The sequence below is a fragment of the Sus scrofa genome, chromosome 1 (genome assembly GCF_000003025.6).
Source record: "Sus scrofa isolate TJ Tabasco breed Duroc chromosome 1, Sscrofa11.1, whole genome shotgun sequence".
NCBI lineage: Eukaryota > Metazoa > Chordata > Mammalia > Artiodactyla > Suidae > Sus > Sus scrofa.
The window spans coordinates 11,455,366-11,474,271 of NC_010443.5; the positions used below are offsets into that span (position 1 = coordinate 11,455,366).

Below are 18,906 nucleotides of genomic sequence, written 5' to 3' on the forward strand. Positions count from 1 at the left end.
TGGCTTCCCTACAGATTTCACAAGGCAGGGAAAGTGGCACCCGGCACAGACTCCTTATGCTAGAAGACGTTGTGTTCTTGAGCTTCTCTTCATTTGAAATTTAGACATCATCAATTCCTAAAATGAGAAAGCTGAATTTTCTTAAGAATGTACAGAGATGTTTGGCTCCATAAATACTGGCTTATTTCAGTCCTCTAGGAATAGCACATGCAAGTATGTGTGTGTGTGTGTGTGTGTGTGTGTGTGTGTGTGTGTGATGTGCGGGTGTGTGTATTTATACATGTACACTAAAATGTATAAAGTAAGAATAAAATGTAAGGTCTGAGAGAGAACAAAACCATTATCTTCCCTGGTGTCTATAAGTCATATACTTGTATATTAGTTTTTTTTTTTTTTTTTTTAAGGCCGAACCTGAAGCATATGGAAGTTTCCAGACTCGGGGCTGAATCAGAGCTGTAGCTGCCGGCCTACACCACAGCCACAGCAATGCGGGATCTGAGCCTTGTCTGCAACCTATATACTACAGCTCACAGCAACGCCAAATCCCCAACCCACTGAGCCAAGACAGGGATTGAACCTGAATCCTTATGGATACTAGTTGGGTTTGTTACTGCTGAGCCATGACAGGAACTCCTAATGTACAGTATTCTAGTAAGATGCTTTCTGATTTCTTGGGAAAGAATATGTGTGTGTCTTCTGTAAATATGTATATGATGGATCGTGTATGTAGTTTTTGTATATCATAATATCAATTCCACATCCAGAATGATTATTTGTTTATAATTAGGGTGAATTGGAAATTTTCTTTGTCTTAATTAAAATGATTGTAGTAAATTACATGATACCTTCGGAAGTATTCACTTCACTCCATCCAGACACTGGGGGAGATGTGCGGTTATTCTTCGTTGGAGAGAAGACAGAGCAGAGAAGGGTGACCAGACAGGCATTGTGGTTTTGAGTAACTCCAAAGGAAGAAATCCACATGGCACATGTCACATGTCCTCTCCCAACCCGTAGCCATCCACATCGGGGCACATTTGTGTAACCTGGAGCGCTACCATGGGAGCCAGTCGCGGGAAGCAGACGGTCTTGTGGCTGCACTTTCCAAACTTGGTGACACCCCAAATGAGACCTACCTCAACCCCATCCGGACCTTCCACACAGTGAGTTCTTGCACACTCCCTGGTTTTTCATCCCTTAAATTCTTCCTTTTCTGATCCCTTTATCAGGAATACTATATTTCAAAAGCTCTTAATTTTAAAAAGCTGGAGAGCAGTTTCTGCCAAGTGCTAACATCAATTTCACCTTTAAAAAAAAATAGTTTTTTCTGCCATCAATGTTGCCAAGAGGTTATGAGCAAGAAGAAAAACTTATGCTAATTAGTTTATAGCAAAAAATAATAAATACGCCTAAATGAGGAATGCAATAACCTGTTAAAACCCTAACATGTAAATTTTTTAAAGCAACTCATGATTAGATTTTTTTGCCAATGTTAGACTAATAAAGAATGTGAAGTGCCATCTGAATTCAAGGATGATGAATTGGATGTCTTCATTTCAATTTGCAAATTGTTTTCTGGATCCCTTCTCCTGTGTCATGTTTTGACATACGTGTGACTAGCTAGTTTGCCAAATCCGATGCTGGGGATAGCAGCTAATTCCATAATGAGACCTGCATGGCCAGTGACGTCATAATGCCAATTACTTGTGTACACATGTGGGAAACAGAAAGAAAACCTGAAGTGTAGCCACAGAAATCCATCTGTAAAGATTGACATTTCTCTCCTCTAATCCATCCTCTACCTCTTTCTTCCTGATTGATGTAAATTTTTGCCATGTGCTACCTATCCTATTGGAATATGTATTCAGCGTCAATACCAAGCTCAAAAATCTGTATTGCCCAAGAAGAATTCTGAGACAGTACACTCCAGAAATGGAAATACCTGCATCACTGTCTGGGCCATCTCTTTAAGTTACCATTTCGCCCATGCAGCCTTATTTGAAGAAGCAAAATTCAAAGTTTCTTTTTGTGGAAATGTTTCTATATCATGTCCCCTAATTATCCTTTAAACATCAGGCCATTGATCAGGTTAGATGACTAAACATCAGGCCATTGATCAGGTTAGAGCTACGTCTTCTCAGCTGATAACAATTAAAAGTACAAGTTTCACAGTCATAAGTCAAAACTACAAATGCCCTAAGCCTGAGGGAGTAGAATGCCCTTGGTGTACTCATTTGAGGTACCTGGATGCCTGCTAGGGTTAACTCTTCTCCTCACTAAAGCTCTAGAAAGTTCATTGATAGACACACCCAAGAATAAATCTCCACACTTTGAAGAGACTATATAACAAATAGTGTTTCTTATCAATACTTTAAAAGCAATTTAACAAGATGATTAAGCTATTCCCAGTACAGTCATTTCAAAAATTTAGAAGCAGTATACTATGTAAGTACTAATTAAGTTCAGGAAACCCTCTAATTTGGGTATTTAGAGAAATGGGTATCAGTAACACAAAGTGTGCATTATAGAGTATTTCTAAAGAGGCATAGTGGAATTATTTTAGAGGATCCATTGCAACTCAAACTGGTCTATAAATATGTTGCAAGACAAGGGAAGTGGGGATTTGCTTTAATAAGCAGAAGAGAATGATTTGAAACTAGCGCATCATCTGATGTAAATAGATTTCTAAGATACCTGAGTACACTTGAAAAAAAGTCTTTTAAATGTTTTAGACATACCAATTTCAATTTTATTTCCACTGTTTGCTCTATAAAGAAAAAATAAACAACAGAGAAGTTCCTGTCCAAATTACCTGGAGATCTCAAAGCAGCCCAAATTAATGAGGTGTTACTGGCAAAAGATACAGTGTGAGTTTATTGAGCCCATGGTTATCTCCACGATAGTAACACAATGAGTGAATACTAATGCTTAGCGAGAATATGGGAAACTCACAATAAAACACAGTACTTTGTGATTCATATTCTACATGGCTATTTAACCATCCTCTGCACTCACAGATCAGAATTCTGGCCCTTTGGCAGAATCTATCTGATAAGAATAGCTGTCTCTTTATTGATCACCCAGGATTTACAAAGCCTTGTTCCAAGCCTCCTGAGGTAGCATGAAAGCAATGCAAGTCATGGTCCTTCCAATTAAAAAGCAAGAGCAAGGAATAACTGCCAGGGGAACAGAGTGTGCAGCAGCTTTATTAGGAATGCCCCTGAGGGACCTCTCAAAAAAAAGTGTTTATTAATGTTAAGATGCAATTAAGCATGACAATTCTCATTTTTACTTTAAAAGTTTAAAAACTTGAAACTCTGCTTTGTTTTGCAGTATTGCATATTAAATTGTATTTTCATATATTGTCCTAATTTCAGTTCAGCATAACTTTGACACGACAGTTGATTTATACAGATGGAGAAAAAATGTAATTAATGAAATGGCATTGGGCAAAATTTGAGCGTAGTGAATTTCCACCCTTGGGTGGAGTGAGGAAAGGGTAAGGTGTAAGGGGATGCTTTCTGAGCCTAATATGCCTCTGATTAGAACATTTTGAATTGCTCCCTGCTTGGACTGTCAAATATTGATTCAAAAATGGAAAAATAGGACTGAGACGTTAATGTCCTGGTGTTTGTTTCTTTTAGAACACAGTCACTGAGTTGCTAATGACAATCTCAGGTGCTACTGGCCTGTTGATCTCACTGGTTTTGATCTTGATGATGACCTCTTCCACCGAGTCCATCCGGCAGGCATCCTATGAGCTGTTCTGGTACACACACCATGTTTTCATCATCTTCTTTATCGGTCTGACTATCCACGGGGCAGGGTGAGTCCTTACAGCGCTCAGTGTGTAAGATTCTATCTCTGCGAACCTCAGGGTAGTCCTGGAAAATCTTCTGGATGGAAGAAAGTGACACATAGGACTAATGGACACAGAACGTATGAAAAAGCACTGCCACTGTGGTGAACATGTTGTTAACAACACTGAAAATAAGCAACATGGGTGGTCAAGTGCTATGTTTATTTGTCCTAGCTACTTCTGTTAGGGAGTCTTGACATGTATGTTAGATCGAGGAATGTCAGTGAGTGCTGGATAGCAATAGATGTTATGTTTCATTCAGAACCTATTTCCACAGATCTAATTTATAGAGGATTAATCAGGATATAGAGGTAGGTAGATAGGTCGGTAGATAGATAGACAGGTATATATACATGTATGTATGTATATATAAAATCTCTAAACCATAAGAACTGCAAAATGGACAAATGAGAAGGGAAGGATGTCAATAATGCTTTTAGACGAATTTTTTAGGAAAATATATGGAAAAGAAAATTTATTCTTTGTCATTTTTCTGCTCTAGACATTAGAGTTACTACACTTTGGTAAATTAATGTGAACTTAGCTTATTTTTAATTTTTAACATTTTCAATGTATTTTTCAAGATAAGGTTCTGATCACCTTTTTCCCTTTATTTATTTATTTATTTATTTTTCTCCCAGTTTTTTCCTCTTGTTTTTTGTTCTTAAAATATGGGCCCCAGGACAAGTGGTTGGACTTCATATGCCATTGTTCTGGTACCTGTTACCTGTCCTGGGCTTGTCTGCCACACTGGTGTCAAACAGGGAGAGTTAATTCATGCCCCCGTGCTGTCCCAGCACTTGGCATCTAGACACCGATGAATGAGATCTCCCTCTGGATTCTTTTGTGTAAAAGAAGAGCCCTACTTCTCACCTTCCCCATCTCCTCTGATTGGTCAGAATGGGCAGCATTAGCTGCTGTAACAAACAACCCCCAAATCTCAGCAGCTGCATGGCTGTTGGCCAGCAAACTCTTCTGCACACAGTCACTCAGAGCTCAGGCTGCTTTCACCTGTGGCTCCTCCCTCCGTTAGGTCCATCAGCCACTGGATGGAGAAGAGATGCAAGGGAACTTCCACGGGGCAGGCTAGAAGGATCCCATCCACCTTCCACTGCCTGGAACTCAATCCGGATATATTTTTTGACACCCAAATTTTACTTCTGCTTGACCAGAATTATCCATTAGGAAACCCAGTGTGGGAGGGGACAGTGTTTGAGATGACAGTCTGACCTTGGCTCTGTCACTAGTCATCAGAGTGACCATGTGCAAGCCTTTTTGATTCTCTGGACCTCAGTTTTTCTATCTGATCTCTAGGATTCCTTTTTGTTCAGACATCTCATAAAATATTGTTTTGCCATTCAACACGTGCCTGATACTCTTAATTTCTTCATCAGGAAGCTAAAGCAGTATCTGGAGTATAGCACCTTTCAAATATAATGTTTTTAATTCTTTAAATATTACCAGACTGGCCCTAGGCCAATTAACCAATTGATGTGTGTAAGCTAGTTTGTCCCACATCAATTATTTCATAAATTGATGCCTTTTATTCCCAGGCTAAATTTTCAAAGCACGTTCATATGCATGATCAGTTTGACCCAGACAATAGCCCTGTCCGGTGAGATGCTGCTGTTGTCCCCTTTTCTTAAGGAGGAAACAGATGTTCAGAGGGTGAAGTGATTCACTCAGGATCCCAGGACAGGAAGATGGCAGTCAGACCCAAGACGTCAGTCTTCAGACCACCACACCTTTACTGGAGCGGATCACTGACTTGGTGACTAAGACATTTTTTGACACAAGAATGTGGCCAGTCATGTTGCAAAGCCCTGCATGGCTTGCCAGCAGCTCCTCTGCCTCCTACGCCTACATGGTAACCTGTCCTGCACCGTGGTCTCCCACCACAGCAGCAGCTGGGTGCAGAGGGGCCTGGTCTCAGAGGTGGGCTCTGTTTCTGTCCAGATCTCAAAGAGCAAACGCATGGTCCAAGCGACGCTATGGCTGATCCAATCACATGCCGCACAGTGATTGTGATCATGAGTGGGCGGGCCCTGTGGCAGCTCTTCTGGATTTGCACCTCAGCAAGGCAGCTGCCTCTTCCAGTGTCCCCCTGTCCCACTCAGGAGCTCCCCCCATCCCAGCCCCCCACTTCTTGAAGAGGGTCCACTGCTGCTGCCACCACTGCCTCTGCCTGGTTAAGAGCCCCTACCATCAGCTTGTCTGACTCACAGACATGGGAGAAGGGAGACTTGTCCCAGGAGGCGTATTTTACCCTAAAAGGCTGGCCATCCCTCTGCTAATTTTTAGAAACTTTGTCAGTCAATGATCACATCGATGCTGCCTGGCGAAAGCTTTCCAGCCTCTTTTAACATTAAAATACTTGCAACTGACTCTTCTGAATGCATCATCCCTCACCCTGACTTTTCATGTGTAAGGGGAGGGATGGATGGTTTGTAGTCCCCAAGTGTTCTACCCCAAAGACCAAAACCAGCAGGCCAGCCTTTACGGGTTCTTCTGCCCATGCCAGGCTGTTAACCCCCGTGGTTCATTTGAGAGGCTCTTCATAATCCACATGTGTCTGCACGTCCTCTTCACAGAAATTATGCATATGCATCGCCGTGACCCTTCCCCGGGGCAGTCACACCCTGGTGCATTGTAGAAGCACAGGAGGATTTCACTGGGCAGTGTTTCATTGGAGATATTTTTTAATATCCAAATAACATTTCATAAGATGAAATTTTTCCGTCGTTTTAACTTAGTCGAAAGGCTTATTTTGGGATAAGGGCCTCATTTAATCTTCTCAGCTTGAAGTATTCCACAGCTACTGTTTACAGCGAAAAGTAATTTGCAAATTCTATACAAAATGCCAAGTAAAGTAGGATTATTGGAATGTGTTAAAGCCCACTAATCTTCCTATTATGGGATGGCATAGATGAAGACATGAAAAGTTTAAACATTTTAAAAAGATACTTACTGCAATTGAGAAATGTTCTGAAGTTTCTTTAGACCTTATAAGAAATGTTGCCTCAGGCCTGAAAGTGAAGGTGTTAAAATTTACAGATTTCTTTCCTCTGGCTCTCATGTTTTTATTCCCTCTTCCTCTGTCTGGGTATCATTTGCTTGGGGGAGATTCACAGATAGTTTTGCTCCTCTGACGCAGAGGGATGTTAGCGAGTTTGGATGGCTTCCATTAAACAGACTAACAGACTGGGACAAAGGCCAGGGTGGCAGCTCTCCAGGCTGTTTCCAAGGGCATCATTGCACCCTTCTCCCAGGCCCTACGATGCAATGCAAAAGGAGACATGTTACTCCACAGGCCACCCAGCACCTGAGCTGTGTGATGCTAAACTTTCTCGGTCTGCAGGACCATGCTCCTCAAAAACAAATCAATGCATTTTATTCCCAAACACCTAGGAATTGAGCATCTCCTAGATTACATGACCTCGGCACCGCATGCTTCACAGCCTGTGTACCAGGGGTAAGGGGAGGAATTTGTACCTAAGCAACCTGTCAAAGGACAGTCGTTACTGCATTTGTGGAGACTATAATGCAATAGGATCACAGGACCCGATCCAGTGCTCTATTCACGAAGGCCATTTCCCTTTTTGGCTCTCAAATTCAACAATGTCGTCTTGAAGGCACATTTCACACGGACCTATTTTGACCCTATCAAATGCTAAGCCTGCTATAGGTCACTGCGGGGGGGAAATGCCATTATTCAGGGCACTTCTGTTGTCTTCCTCACTTGACATCTTCTCGGGGCTCAGAAATAAACCAGGAAGGGTAGAAGTTCAATACATTTGCAAAAGACCCAAATAGTACAAAGTTAGCCAATTAGCCCAAATCAGCAATCAGGGCAAGATGTAACCTAATTAAATTCAACAGTCTACAAAAGGATGTGTTCAAACAATTTTCCTTCATTATGAATTCTCTAATATAGACACGTTCAATTTAACACAGGGTACCTCAGAGGGGCACTTCTTTTCTGGGATCTTCAAAGTTACTCGAAGCTTCTTAAACTCCTATTTTTAAAGTTGTTTAGGGAAATACACCACAGCCTGGATGTTAAGACAGTGGCCGTGTTATTGCACTGTAGAGTATGTATCTCTGGTATCACAAGACTGCACAAAACCACTTCCAAACTTTGGACTTGTGTTCTGCTCTTTTTTTTTAATGATCAGTCGGATCGTTCGCGGCCAGACCCCTGAAAGTCTTCTGCTCCACAACGTCACCTTCTGCAGAGACCACTTTGCTGAGTGGCAGACAGCTGCCCGGTGTCCCGTGCCTCAATTTTCTGGCAAGGAACCTTCGGTAAGAATGAGCCCAGGAGCTTTTAAAAATAGCTGTCGCCACTGTTAAAACAGCTGGAGCTTTTATGTGCTTGAAAAAAGAACAGCCCGTGTCACTGCCAGACAAAGCCAACTCTTTATTAAGTGTGCTAATGGAGAAATGGAGTTATGGATAATTTTAAGAGAAGTTTCCTGCCAAAAGCACTCTATTCGTTTTGAAATGTGTTCTGCTCCTTACGTTTAAATGTGGATGTCTGTGAGCGTGGGAATTCAGAGCCCCACAAGCACAGTCATGTCTCTGGAGGAGTCAGAAAGCCGGTTAGCTCCCCCACCCTCCACCTCTGCAACCTCAGCTGCCTGCTGCCCCTCCCTGTGCGTCTGCCCTCTCCATTCTGAGAATGGACAACATCATCCCTTATCCACGACCTGATAAGAATTGTGCCCTCTTCACAAGCTTCCTTCTTTCCATGACTCTTCGGATGGAAAAAAAAATCTGAGTTTACATGCATTTCCTTCCTTCTCTAATTAAGCTTCTATAACTGAAATCATGACAATATGAGCCAAAAATAGACTTAATTAGAGTAGATGATAATGTCCACAAGATCTCAAAAGTAAGATTTCCCCGGTATGCTGTAAGCACTACAGTTGGTAGCGTAGATTAACAGAAATAATAATCCTGTTTGGTCTCCTCGTGTGTCTTAGAGCAATGCAAACCTGGGGACAGCTGGGTAATGCATGAAAGAAAGCAAATGAAGCCAGCAGATCAAAACAAGGAGGAAGCAAGTGCCAAAAAATAGGGATCACAAGAACATGGGAAAATAGTATAAATTAGATGGTGAGGGGTCAGGATATTAAGTCATCCATATATGAAGAGCATAGTGAGGAACTCTTTTGAAAATCCTCAACTATATTAGATGAAGGACCGGATTTTAAGGGTGGAAACTGCGAGAAGGAATGTTTAAAACCGAGAGCACTGGAATAGATGTGCCCATTAGACTGTGGTTCTTTTAATAGCCAGTATAGATTGTCTCTGTCTTAAACTCAACTATCGGTGGGCACTACCCAGCCTGCATATTAATGAGGAGCATGAATGCCTCGCAAAAATTCTCAGCTACAGTGTCTCCATAAAAAAATCAATGCGCTCCCACACCTCATGCCTACAGACTAGAGCCCGCTCCCCGCAGCCTGGGCTGACATTAATTATCATTAGAAAGGGGCACCGTACCCACCTCTCTGTTCACTCTCCCCTGCTACACCTCCTTGCACACCCACTCTCATGTTGTCACTCTTTCCCGTTATTTTTAATGGACCCTGATGCAAAGCATGTGTGGGCTGTGCACTTACCGCTTGGCTGAGCTGTACAAGATGCTCTCTGATGTCTCAGAGACATGAACTCCAAAAGGCATCCCAAGGACAAGGAAGCCTTGTTCCCATGCTTCACTGCACCACCCCTACCCTAGACTCGATCTCTTCCTCTTTGCCTTTCTCTGGACTCGGTGCATTTTCATGGTGGAATATTTTCCCAATGGAATATTTATCGCTTCACCCTCAGTGGTGCCCCGCTCCCATGTTAGGGCTGAGGATGCTTTGTTACATCACTTCATATAAACCCAACTGATCAAAGGCCTGATTAGACTCTGCAGTCCCCTGCTGCCCACCTTGTCCCCCTCCCCCTTTCTACCAGAACTCACAGATGCATGCAAGACTCCAGACTCTAGAATTCCCCACACAGTCCATCACAAAAGATGCCTGGTCTTCCTTAGCCAAAGAAGCTCCTTTTTGCATTTCACTATAATATGAACAAATGATGATAAGACTGACACTTTTTTAGTTACTAGGGAATGATGTCAACCTATAGGAAGAAGCTTTAACTGAGGTAAATTCAGCACACTTTTTTGTCAAGTGGCCGTTATGTACTTGGTGTCTCACTAGAGGCAGGATTCAGAGATGTGGTTCCTGCCCCTGGAAATCTTATTGTCTAGAAAAAGAGGCCTTTCATAAACACACACATAAAATAAAATCAAAGTCAGCATGTTCTTATTTTCTGGTAGGAATGAAAAGCCAGGAGTGAAAGTAGAGGAAACAAGTTTCATTACTGCAGCTTTTAAATCAACATGGTTTTATTTCTGCCCTAAAATACTCACTATACCATGACTTTTTTGAGTATTTTTGGAGAAGGAAAAATAATGCTAAGATTCCACCAAGTATTTAGCATTAACAAAATTTAGATACTAAATAGCTCTTCCTCTTTATTTAATAGATGGAGGTATTGAGGCCCAAGGAGGTTTCATTTCTTTCCTATGGTTACAAAAGGCATTCCCAGCAAAATTACGTCAAGGGGCCAGAGCTCCTAACTCTGTGGCCATGAACTTTCACCCCTGTACTCTTCAACATTTGTTCTGAATCTCTGGCCTCCTCCCCTCCACATTTTGTCAGCTCTCTGCTGCTCTCTGCACGTATACACTCCGGACATAATATTTCTCTCTGCAAGTAAAGCTGAAACCTTTAAGAGCTTGGAGAGATCCCAAATAATAACTGCCTTCAGCTCTCCCATTTTACAAAACAGAACATTTAAGCATTAAAAAAAGAAAAAAAAAAAAGATTTTCCTGAAGGCATAAGGTGAAGGAGATAACCCTAGGACTAGAACCCACGTCTTCTGAGACCCACCAAGGTTCTGCCTGACCATGCGCCCCTCCTGCTCTGGGCTGTGTTTCCTTCTTGTTTTTACTCACTCTTGCCTATCCTGGTCATCACTTCTAGGGTATATATCCTTGAATATCCTCTCCGGCCATCCTCTCCCTCTCCCCAACTTCCAGGAGCTCCAGGAGCACCACGGTGTAACCTAAACTGGGCCTTCCCCTCCTGGGGCCATTAGAGACTGGAGAGAGACCGAACCGAGGATGAACAGCTCACATGCTCCTTCCTAACTAGCTATGCAGAGAAGAATAATCCATTCCACTTTGCCAACGTGAAAAAGCAGAGACCATGACTGATTTGACACCACCAAAATGAAGTGTGTGATGTCTCAAACTTTCTATGGGCATGGAAGATTATTCGTAAAAATACATAGAGACTACATGTGTTTTTGCAAATCTCTCTCTAGGCTTGTATGGAAAGAATTGCGTTCTTGCTGTCATTTCTGTAAATATCCAAACCACTTCTCAAAATACTTTCTGGTTCCTTTGAGCATAAGAGACCTAAGGAGTCACCCCTTTGGTCCAGCCCCATCCTTCATGTGTACCCCTTCCTGTCCTTTCCCTTATTCTGATGATCACCCCCACCTCACCCACAGCGCAGGTGGACAAAAGGTTTTATTCTCTCCGCTATTCTGAACACGTTGCTGAACCCCACTGAGGCAGAAAGGAATAAGTGGGTCAAATTGCTTTGTGGTGCCTACATAAACCGAACCTTTATCAGGCTAGCAAGAGGCTCCTGGGAAAAAGCACAGAAGGTTGATGTCGGTGGGAAAAGGTGCCATACAAACAGACCCAGAATAAACAACAGAGATTTAGGAGAAACGAGAAAGATAACAAAGGCAAAAAAATAAAACAATGCTGAAGGGCTTGTGACCTGTCAACAGAAAAGATGGAGTAGGACAGTGGGTAGGGGAGTGATGAGTGGGGAGATGGTGAGTCATTCGGTGTTGGTGAGGGCTTAGTGAACGCCTGAGTGCAAGAGAAGGCGATGCCCTCCCTGCTGGGAGACAGTGTTCTAAGAGCAGGTGCCGGAAACTTAGAACTCCAAGGAGGGAATTTCAGGAAATTAGGAGAAGGCACGGGCTGTAGTCTCGGATGCTGCCTCCCTAAGCAACTCACCTACTCCCAGAACGTTACACTTTTCCATCTTTAAAAAAAAACTAGACTGGATTTCCAAGAACCCTTATCATCCTAAAATTCAATGAATTAATGAGTCACTAATGTTTTGTAAAACAAGTGTCAGTTCCAACATCAGCACTGGGCAGACAGAAGTGTGAGCACCTGGGGAGAGCACAGGCTGGGTGGCCAGGCTGTCTGGGTTCACATCTTCACTGTGCACCTTACTTACTGCCTTAGTGATTGGACCATCTGTTCCATCTTGCTGAGCCTTAGTTTCCTTTTCTATAAACTAAAGAGAATGCGATAGGCCGCAGGAGATTGTTTGATAGCAAACCTCGCATAAAACTTCAAAAATTTTAGGTTCTCATTCCTTCCCTTTTAGAGGAAGCAGGCACTTTATGTTGTAACCCAACCTTGGGACAAGAGTAGTCTGCTGGTAAACTGATCCTTGCTACTGCAGAGTACACTCATAAAGGCTTAGCACGGAATGGAAACATTCCCTGTCGCAATTCTCCAGACAAGCGTCTAGGCTTTTGTTCAGAACCTGTAAACCTACATTTAAAGTGCTGAGAAATTAACTTTATGTTTTACTCCAGACGACATTGGCTATACCCACATGTGCGGGTGTGTGTTTCTGTGTGGATGTGGATGTGGGTGTGTGAGTTGCTTTAGGCAGATCCCCCACCAAGTTCTGATGTGTCATTGGCCCCCCAGATTACCATTTAGAATGTCTTTATTGAATTGCTCGTGTCCTATGTTGACTCAGTAACGTAGTTTGTAGGTAAGTCTTTGACTTTGGCCGAGTTTGGGAGCATTTATGACCCTATCATATGTAACATAAACATCAATCTGCTTTCTTATTTCTTTGTAAATTCAATTATTTCTAATTACATAAAGGCATCATTGATCAAGTAAGCACAAAAACCAATACAGAAGAGTTTAATCTCTTAAATAAGCTTGCAGACGTCAAGGAATAATTGAATGTTATGGTATTTAATACAAGGAGACATCTTTGTTGTTGATATAACTGGCCCAGAGTTAAAGGAGAATGTCTAAGCCCCATCGTGTTATATATTGATTGGTTCAAATTGAAAATATTTGGATTCAATTTTCATTTCCTTTTCTTCTCCCTCTGCTGTTCTCTGCAGGCTTGGAAATGGGTTTTAGGCCCTGTGGTCTTGTATGCATGTGAAAGAATAATTAGGTTCTGGCGATTTCAACAAGAAGTTGTCATTACCAAGGTACGCGTATAGGTTTATGTCTGAATAAAAACCTGAGTGGAGATGAAAATTTTTTATTAGCCCAAGTTTTTAATTTGCCATTTTTATTGCAGAACTGTCTGTAATTTAGTGGCTCATCTTCTGTTCTAATAATTGCTTGTATCCTGTGCATCTTTTAGTGAGACTAATTTTACCAAAGACAGAGTCAGGACTCCATCCTGGTACACAGATTTCCACTAAAGGTTATGGTACAGCACTGGAGTCATCTGTATTTTCCCTTTATTTCAGTTTCTCTCCAGGGAGAAAGAGGCAGGCAGGCCGAGAAGGCTTCACACTGATCATAGCAACTCGGAGTATGGTTACCACCTCCTCCACCACAGGGAGACACAGGTGTCTCTCTCTCTCTCTCTCTCTCTCTCTCTCTCTCTCTCACACACACACACACACACACACACACACGTCATGTACGTGGGTTTCCGAGTACACACACTCACGCTTGGAACCACTAAGCAGAAGATGGGGGAGCAGGCGCCCTCGGGTTCAGAGGAAGAAAGGTGTCCGCCCTAGTGAAGAGGGTGTGCTAGGATGTCCAGGGGCCTCTGCCCCGGGCCCACCTGGCGGGCGTGTTTTCCAGGGCTCGCCTCCCTCCCCCAGCTCTCCAGTGTCGACCTGGCGCTGGAGGATGACATGAGCAAACTGATCATGAATACATGCCCAGGAGATTGAAAAGTTAGCCACTCTTCCTGCCCCCACACTCCCGTTTTGTAAATGTCTGAAGAAATTCTCTGTTAACCAAACCCGTACAGCTTTGCTAATACAACATTAACAGGACCCTCTATCTCTTTCACTGCCTTCATGAAAGTGGATGCCTAGGAATTGCTTCATATTTCTACTTTAAGCTGTTTCTGTGTTGCTGTTTTTAAGTTAAGCACCAAAGGATATCAAGCTATATCAAGAGCCAGACAGTAAAACTTCTGGAAATCTAGAGCTGTTACTAGGGAGACCATTTAACAGCAGAATCAGAACGAGTATCAGTAGGGAGAGGAAAAACAGAACTAATGGTGAAGATGCTGTGAAATTCTCTTCTGAATGGGAAAATCCTGTCGTAGGAGTGAGACACTAGGTTTCGTTCCATTGTGCCTCCTGCCACGAAAGAAGACATGGGGCCAGGAGACAAGAGGGACGTCTCAGAAGGGAAATCAGCACTTTGCCTCTGATTAGCAGCAAGTTATAGAGCTCCTTAAAAAGCAATAGCCTTTGCATGATGCTTTCTTAAATCTAACACTCAGAGCCTAGGTAGCAGATTAGATGAGACTAGACTAAAGCCAAACCAAACAAGCAAAACATTTCAGAGTGAGTTTGAAGATTGTTTCATACTTAGAAGAAATAGTGGGGGGCACATCCTAAGGGATTAAGAAAAGATGCATATCGTTGAAAATGGTAACAAATGGACCTCTACATTTTAAAACATGAAGTTAATTCTGTGACTATTTTAATAACTTGAAGTGTAATTAAGGGCTAGATGTGATATACCAGCTTATTTTCTCTTGAGCCTGAAATTAACTCTGCTGCAGAAAGCATGGCCACTTGAGACAGAAAATCACATGCCAGACACCACTTTGCCCCTGGATACAGCCACCCAAATTTCAGACCTATCACTCTGAAGGACATCAAGGTCATTTTGCTGGAGTTGCCAACCCAGCCATAAAAGTGATGGCAGAGATCCTTGGAAAGTCATCGTGAATGGTCCCTGTCATTACACCTCAAAAAAGCGGATGTAAAAATCTGAAAACCTTTGATGGAATGAAGCCCATTTCCTTCTTATTTAACCTGAGTGAAAAAAACCAACAACTCTGTTGCTGTCATTCAGGTGGTAAGCCATCCGTCTAGAGTCCTAGAACTTCAGATGAAGAAGCGCAACTTTAAAATGGCACCAGGCCAGTATATCCTGATCCAGTGCCCATCCGTATCCTGGCTGGAGTGGCACCCCTTCACCCTCACCTCTGCTCCCCAGGAGGACTTCTTCAGTGTGCACATCCGGGTAGCAGGAGACTGGACAGAAGCTTTATATAAAGCCTTTGGGGCAGAGGGACAGGCCCTGAGGGAGCCCTGGAGCCTGCCAAGGTGGGAGCCCATCTCTTTTTTATGTATAGGTTAGAATATTATAAAAAGTAAGGTCTTCTGGTGCATCAATATGCGAACACCTTCAGCAATATCGTTATTCTAGATGGTAAATAAATTTGAATCCACTTCGAAAATTTGAGAATCTCTATTTAAACAGTATAATTCTGGAGTTCCCACTGTGGCTCAGTGAGTTAAGGACCCAACTTGTCTCTGTGAGGATCGCTGGCCTCACTCAGTGGGTCAGGTATCTGGCATTGCTGCCACCTGCAGTGTGGGGCTTGGATCCAGTGTCGCCATGGCTGTGGTGTAGGCTGGCAGCTGCATCTCTGATTCAGCCTCTAGCCTGGAACTTCCATATGCCACAGGTGCAGCTATTAAAAAAAAAGAAAGAAAAAGCACGACTTTTAGAAATATATATATATTTCTGTAGATTTCCAGTAGAAGCAAGAACATTTCTTTACAAAACAAATGACAAGTGTCCAACAAACGCAGGTGATGATCTGGGGAGAGGGAAGATCTGGCTTTCCCAGCTCCACAACATCCCTCGGCGGATTATAAGCAGCTTGTGATGAGAAAGGAAGCCCTGTAAACTGTTTGCTACCCTAGTCTGAAGTTTCTCCATTATATTTTAAAGTTTATAAAGTTTAGTCTTCAGAAGAAGGATGCTTTACAGTCCAAATTAACCTGGCAGGCCCCGCACATTGGAGAAAGAGCTCAGCAATTAGACTGAAGCTCAGAAAATGACAAAATTACCTAAGAATCAAGAAAGTCAGCATTCAGCCAATACCACATGTGTATGCAAAAGGTATTGATCAGCTTCCACTGTGTGTCAAAAACAGAGATGTCAAAACCTTGCCTGTGTTCTCCAGGCCTTCAGGAGGTCTGATGGCTCAGCACTGGCCTGCAGGCAGATGAGTTAAGTTTGCTACAAGGAAGACGTGCAAAGGGTAGATCTGAGAAGGTTGGAGGAGCACTGGCGTCATCTGTGGTTGCCTGTGGTTGTCGTAACAAAGTGCCATGAACTGGGTGCTGCAGCAGAACGAGACCAAACAGCAGAATTGTGTGTTCTCATACTTGTGGAGACTGCGGGTCTGAAATCTAGGTACCAGCAGGGCTCTGATCCTCCTTTCCTGGCTCCTCCTAGCTCCTCCTGGTTTGCCAGCCATACTTGGCATTCCTTACCTGCAGATACAGCATTTGAATCTCTGCCTCTGTCAGCACGGTGTTCTTCCCACTTGTGTGTGTGTGTCTCTCTCTGTTGCTGTGGTCCCTTCTTCTTCTTCTTTTTTTTTTTGGTCTTTTTGCCTTTTCTAGGGCTGCACCCGTGGCATATGGAGGTTCCCAGGCTAGGCGTCTAATTGGAGCTGTAGCCGTTGGCCTACACTGCAGCTCACCCCAATGCCAGATCCTTAACCCATTGAGCAAGGCCAAGGATCGAACCGCAACCTCATGGTTCCTGGTCAGATTCGTTAACCACTGAGCCATGACGGGAACTCCAGCTCCTTCTTCTAAAGACTCCGATCCTACTGGTTAAGGGTCCACTTTCCTCTTGAATCACCTCATCTTAACTTGACTAATTACTTCTGCAGCAGCAATCCTATTTCCAAATAAGGTCATATCCTAAGGTACCCAGGGCTCAGATTTCAGCATATCAACTAGGGGGCACAATTCAGTCCCTAACAGCATCCTCTGCAGAAAAGCCTGGGCGCAGGACAGAAGCCCCAGTGTAAATCACCACACCTTGGCTCCTTTCGGTAAACAGTGACTTAAAGACGATCCCCATTCTTACTCCAGGATAACCCAGTAAGCACTCAAAGCCCGTGTAGAAGGCCCCAGAAAAACAGGGACACACACAAAAAAAAACTGAGAAAAACGTAGTGAAAGAACTGGATATTTGAAAAGAAGCATCAAGAGCTACCCTCTTCTGCCATCCTTGGAGGGTGTCAGGAGCTGCCAGACAGTGGTCACGGCAGTAGGACGTGTGAGTGGATGAGAAGAGGCACAGCCTTCATTTCAAACATTGGTACTAAAGAGTAGTGATAATAAACGAAGTACAGACATCACCTGCTCTTTCACACACACACAGACACACCGGTCCCAGCCCTCCCTCAGCATTGCCAGTATGGGTACCTTCATACTATTGGCAAGCCTGGTTTCTGCTCTGAGTGTGACAGACATCAACCAAGCCTCCCCTGCACAACCAGCCAGCGTTTAAGCCAGTCCCCCAGCAAGAGCTCAGGAGGTGTTTCTCCATAGCACCCTGCTTTCTGTCTCCAGAATGCGTTTCATGATTTGGCTCCTCTGCTCCACCTCCCACTTCCTCCTTGCACTCAGCCGTTCTTCCAGCTCTTGCTTCTCTCCCTCCCCGAGTACACTGTCCTCAGTGCCTTTGCCACTGCTGTTCCCTCTCCCTGCACACTCTTCCCAGGTCTCTGCTCTCATACCTTCTAGTGAGGCCTTCCCTTCCCATCACGCGTGGTCGCTGTGCCCCAAGCCTTTCTTTCTTCCTCTCCACCTGACACACTACATATCTGCCAGTTCATTTGTTTACCGTTCATCTCCCCACAGAAGAATGGAAGTTTCCTGAGAAAAGAAACTTTATATCTTTGATTCATACTGTTGACCCCAGGGCCCAGTACAGGCCCTCTTAGCTGGCAGTCAATAAATATTTACTGAGTGAATAAAAAGGAGTCACTGTATGCAGTGCAGCTTCCATTCATTTGTTAAATCATTTGACCTCTGCCTCTAGGTATGTGTAAGTAGGTGTGTTAGCACTAAACCACCCAGAAACCTAGAATTTGTTTAAATCTTCAACATATGAAGAATCCGAACTTTATTGAATTTCCTTCGATGATTTTACCTCTCAGGGATGTTTTAATTTTGGATTAAGTCAGACATGGTAGGGAGAACATCGTAATTTTTCACTGCTTTGGACCCAGAAAGGATTTCATCCAGCCCCAGGAATCCACAAGGGAAGGTGACTGAGGAGCCCAGGAGCAGAAGCAAAGCTCCCAAGATCAGGGAAATTCTTCCTCTGAGTGCAGGAAAAAGGGAGAATGTGAGGTCTTTTAAAAGTCCTCACATTAACAGACATGCATTACTGTATGTGAAATAGATAAACAAGGACCTACTGTACAGCACAGGGAACTGTAGTCAGTATCTTGTAATAACCTATAATAGAAAAGAATCTGAAAAAGAATATATGTATGTATGTATGTATGTATAAACTGAATCACTTTGCTATATACCTATGTACAATGTAAATCAACTCTACTTCAATATAAATAAATAAATACATAAATACATAAATAAATAAAGACAGCCTTTTGAAGTAAAGTGGAGGAATTTCTCAGAGTCAGTACTAGAGTTTTCAGTGATTTAATCTACCCCCCAGAGCCAGGGCGCCAACATCCAACAACCTGGGTTCAAAGCCCAATTTTGTGTGAGGTCTTGGAGGATGTATGTGACATCTGCCTCAGTTTGCTCATCTCTAAGATAAAGATGATAATAATAGCCTGTGAGGTTTTGTTTAGGATTACATATGACAGTTCATATGCAGTTTGTTTAGCACCATGCATAGTATAAATAAAAGATTATCTACTGC

At 43.0% G+C, this 18,906-nt stretch overlaps 1 protein-coding gene across 1 annotated transcript in view; it reads left to right on the forward strand.

Annotated features, from left to right (window-relative positions):
• The window catches only part of NOX3 (NADPH oxidase 3), a 57,460-nt gene that overhangs the window by 11,685 nt on the left and 26,869 nt on the right, over window positions 1-18,906 (forward strand). The window contains exons 6-10 of the mRNA XM_021086590.1: window positions 1,018-1,163; window positions 3,645-3,826; window positions 8,035-8,164; window positions 13,107-13,199; window positions 15,049-15,302. Coding sequence (XP_020942249.1) covers window positions 1,018-1,163; window positions 3,645-3,826; window positions 8,035-8,164; window positions 13,107-13,199; window positions 15,049-15,302 — 805 coding nt within the window. The remainder of the gene's footprint in view (window positions 1-1,017; window positions 1,164-3,644; window positions 3,827-8,034; window positions 8,165-13,106; window positions 13,200-15,048; window positions 15,303-18,906) is intronic.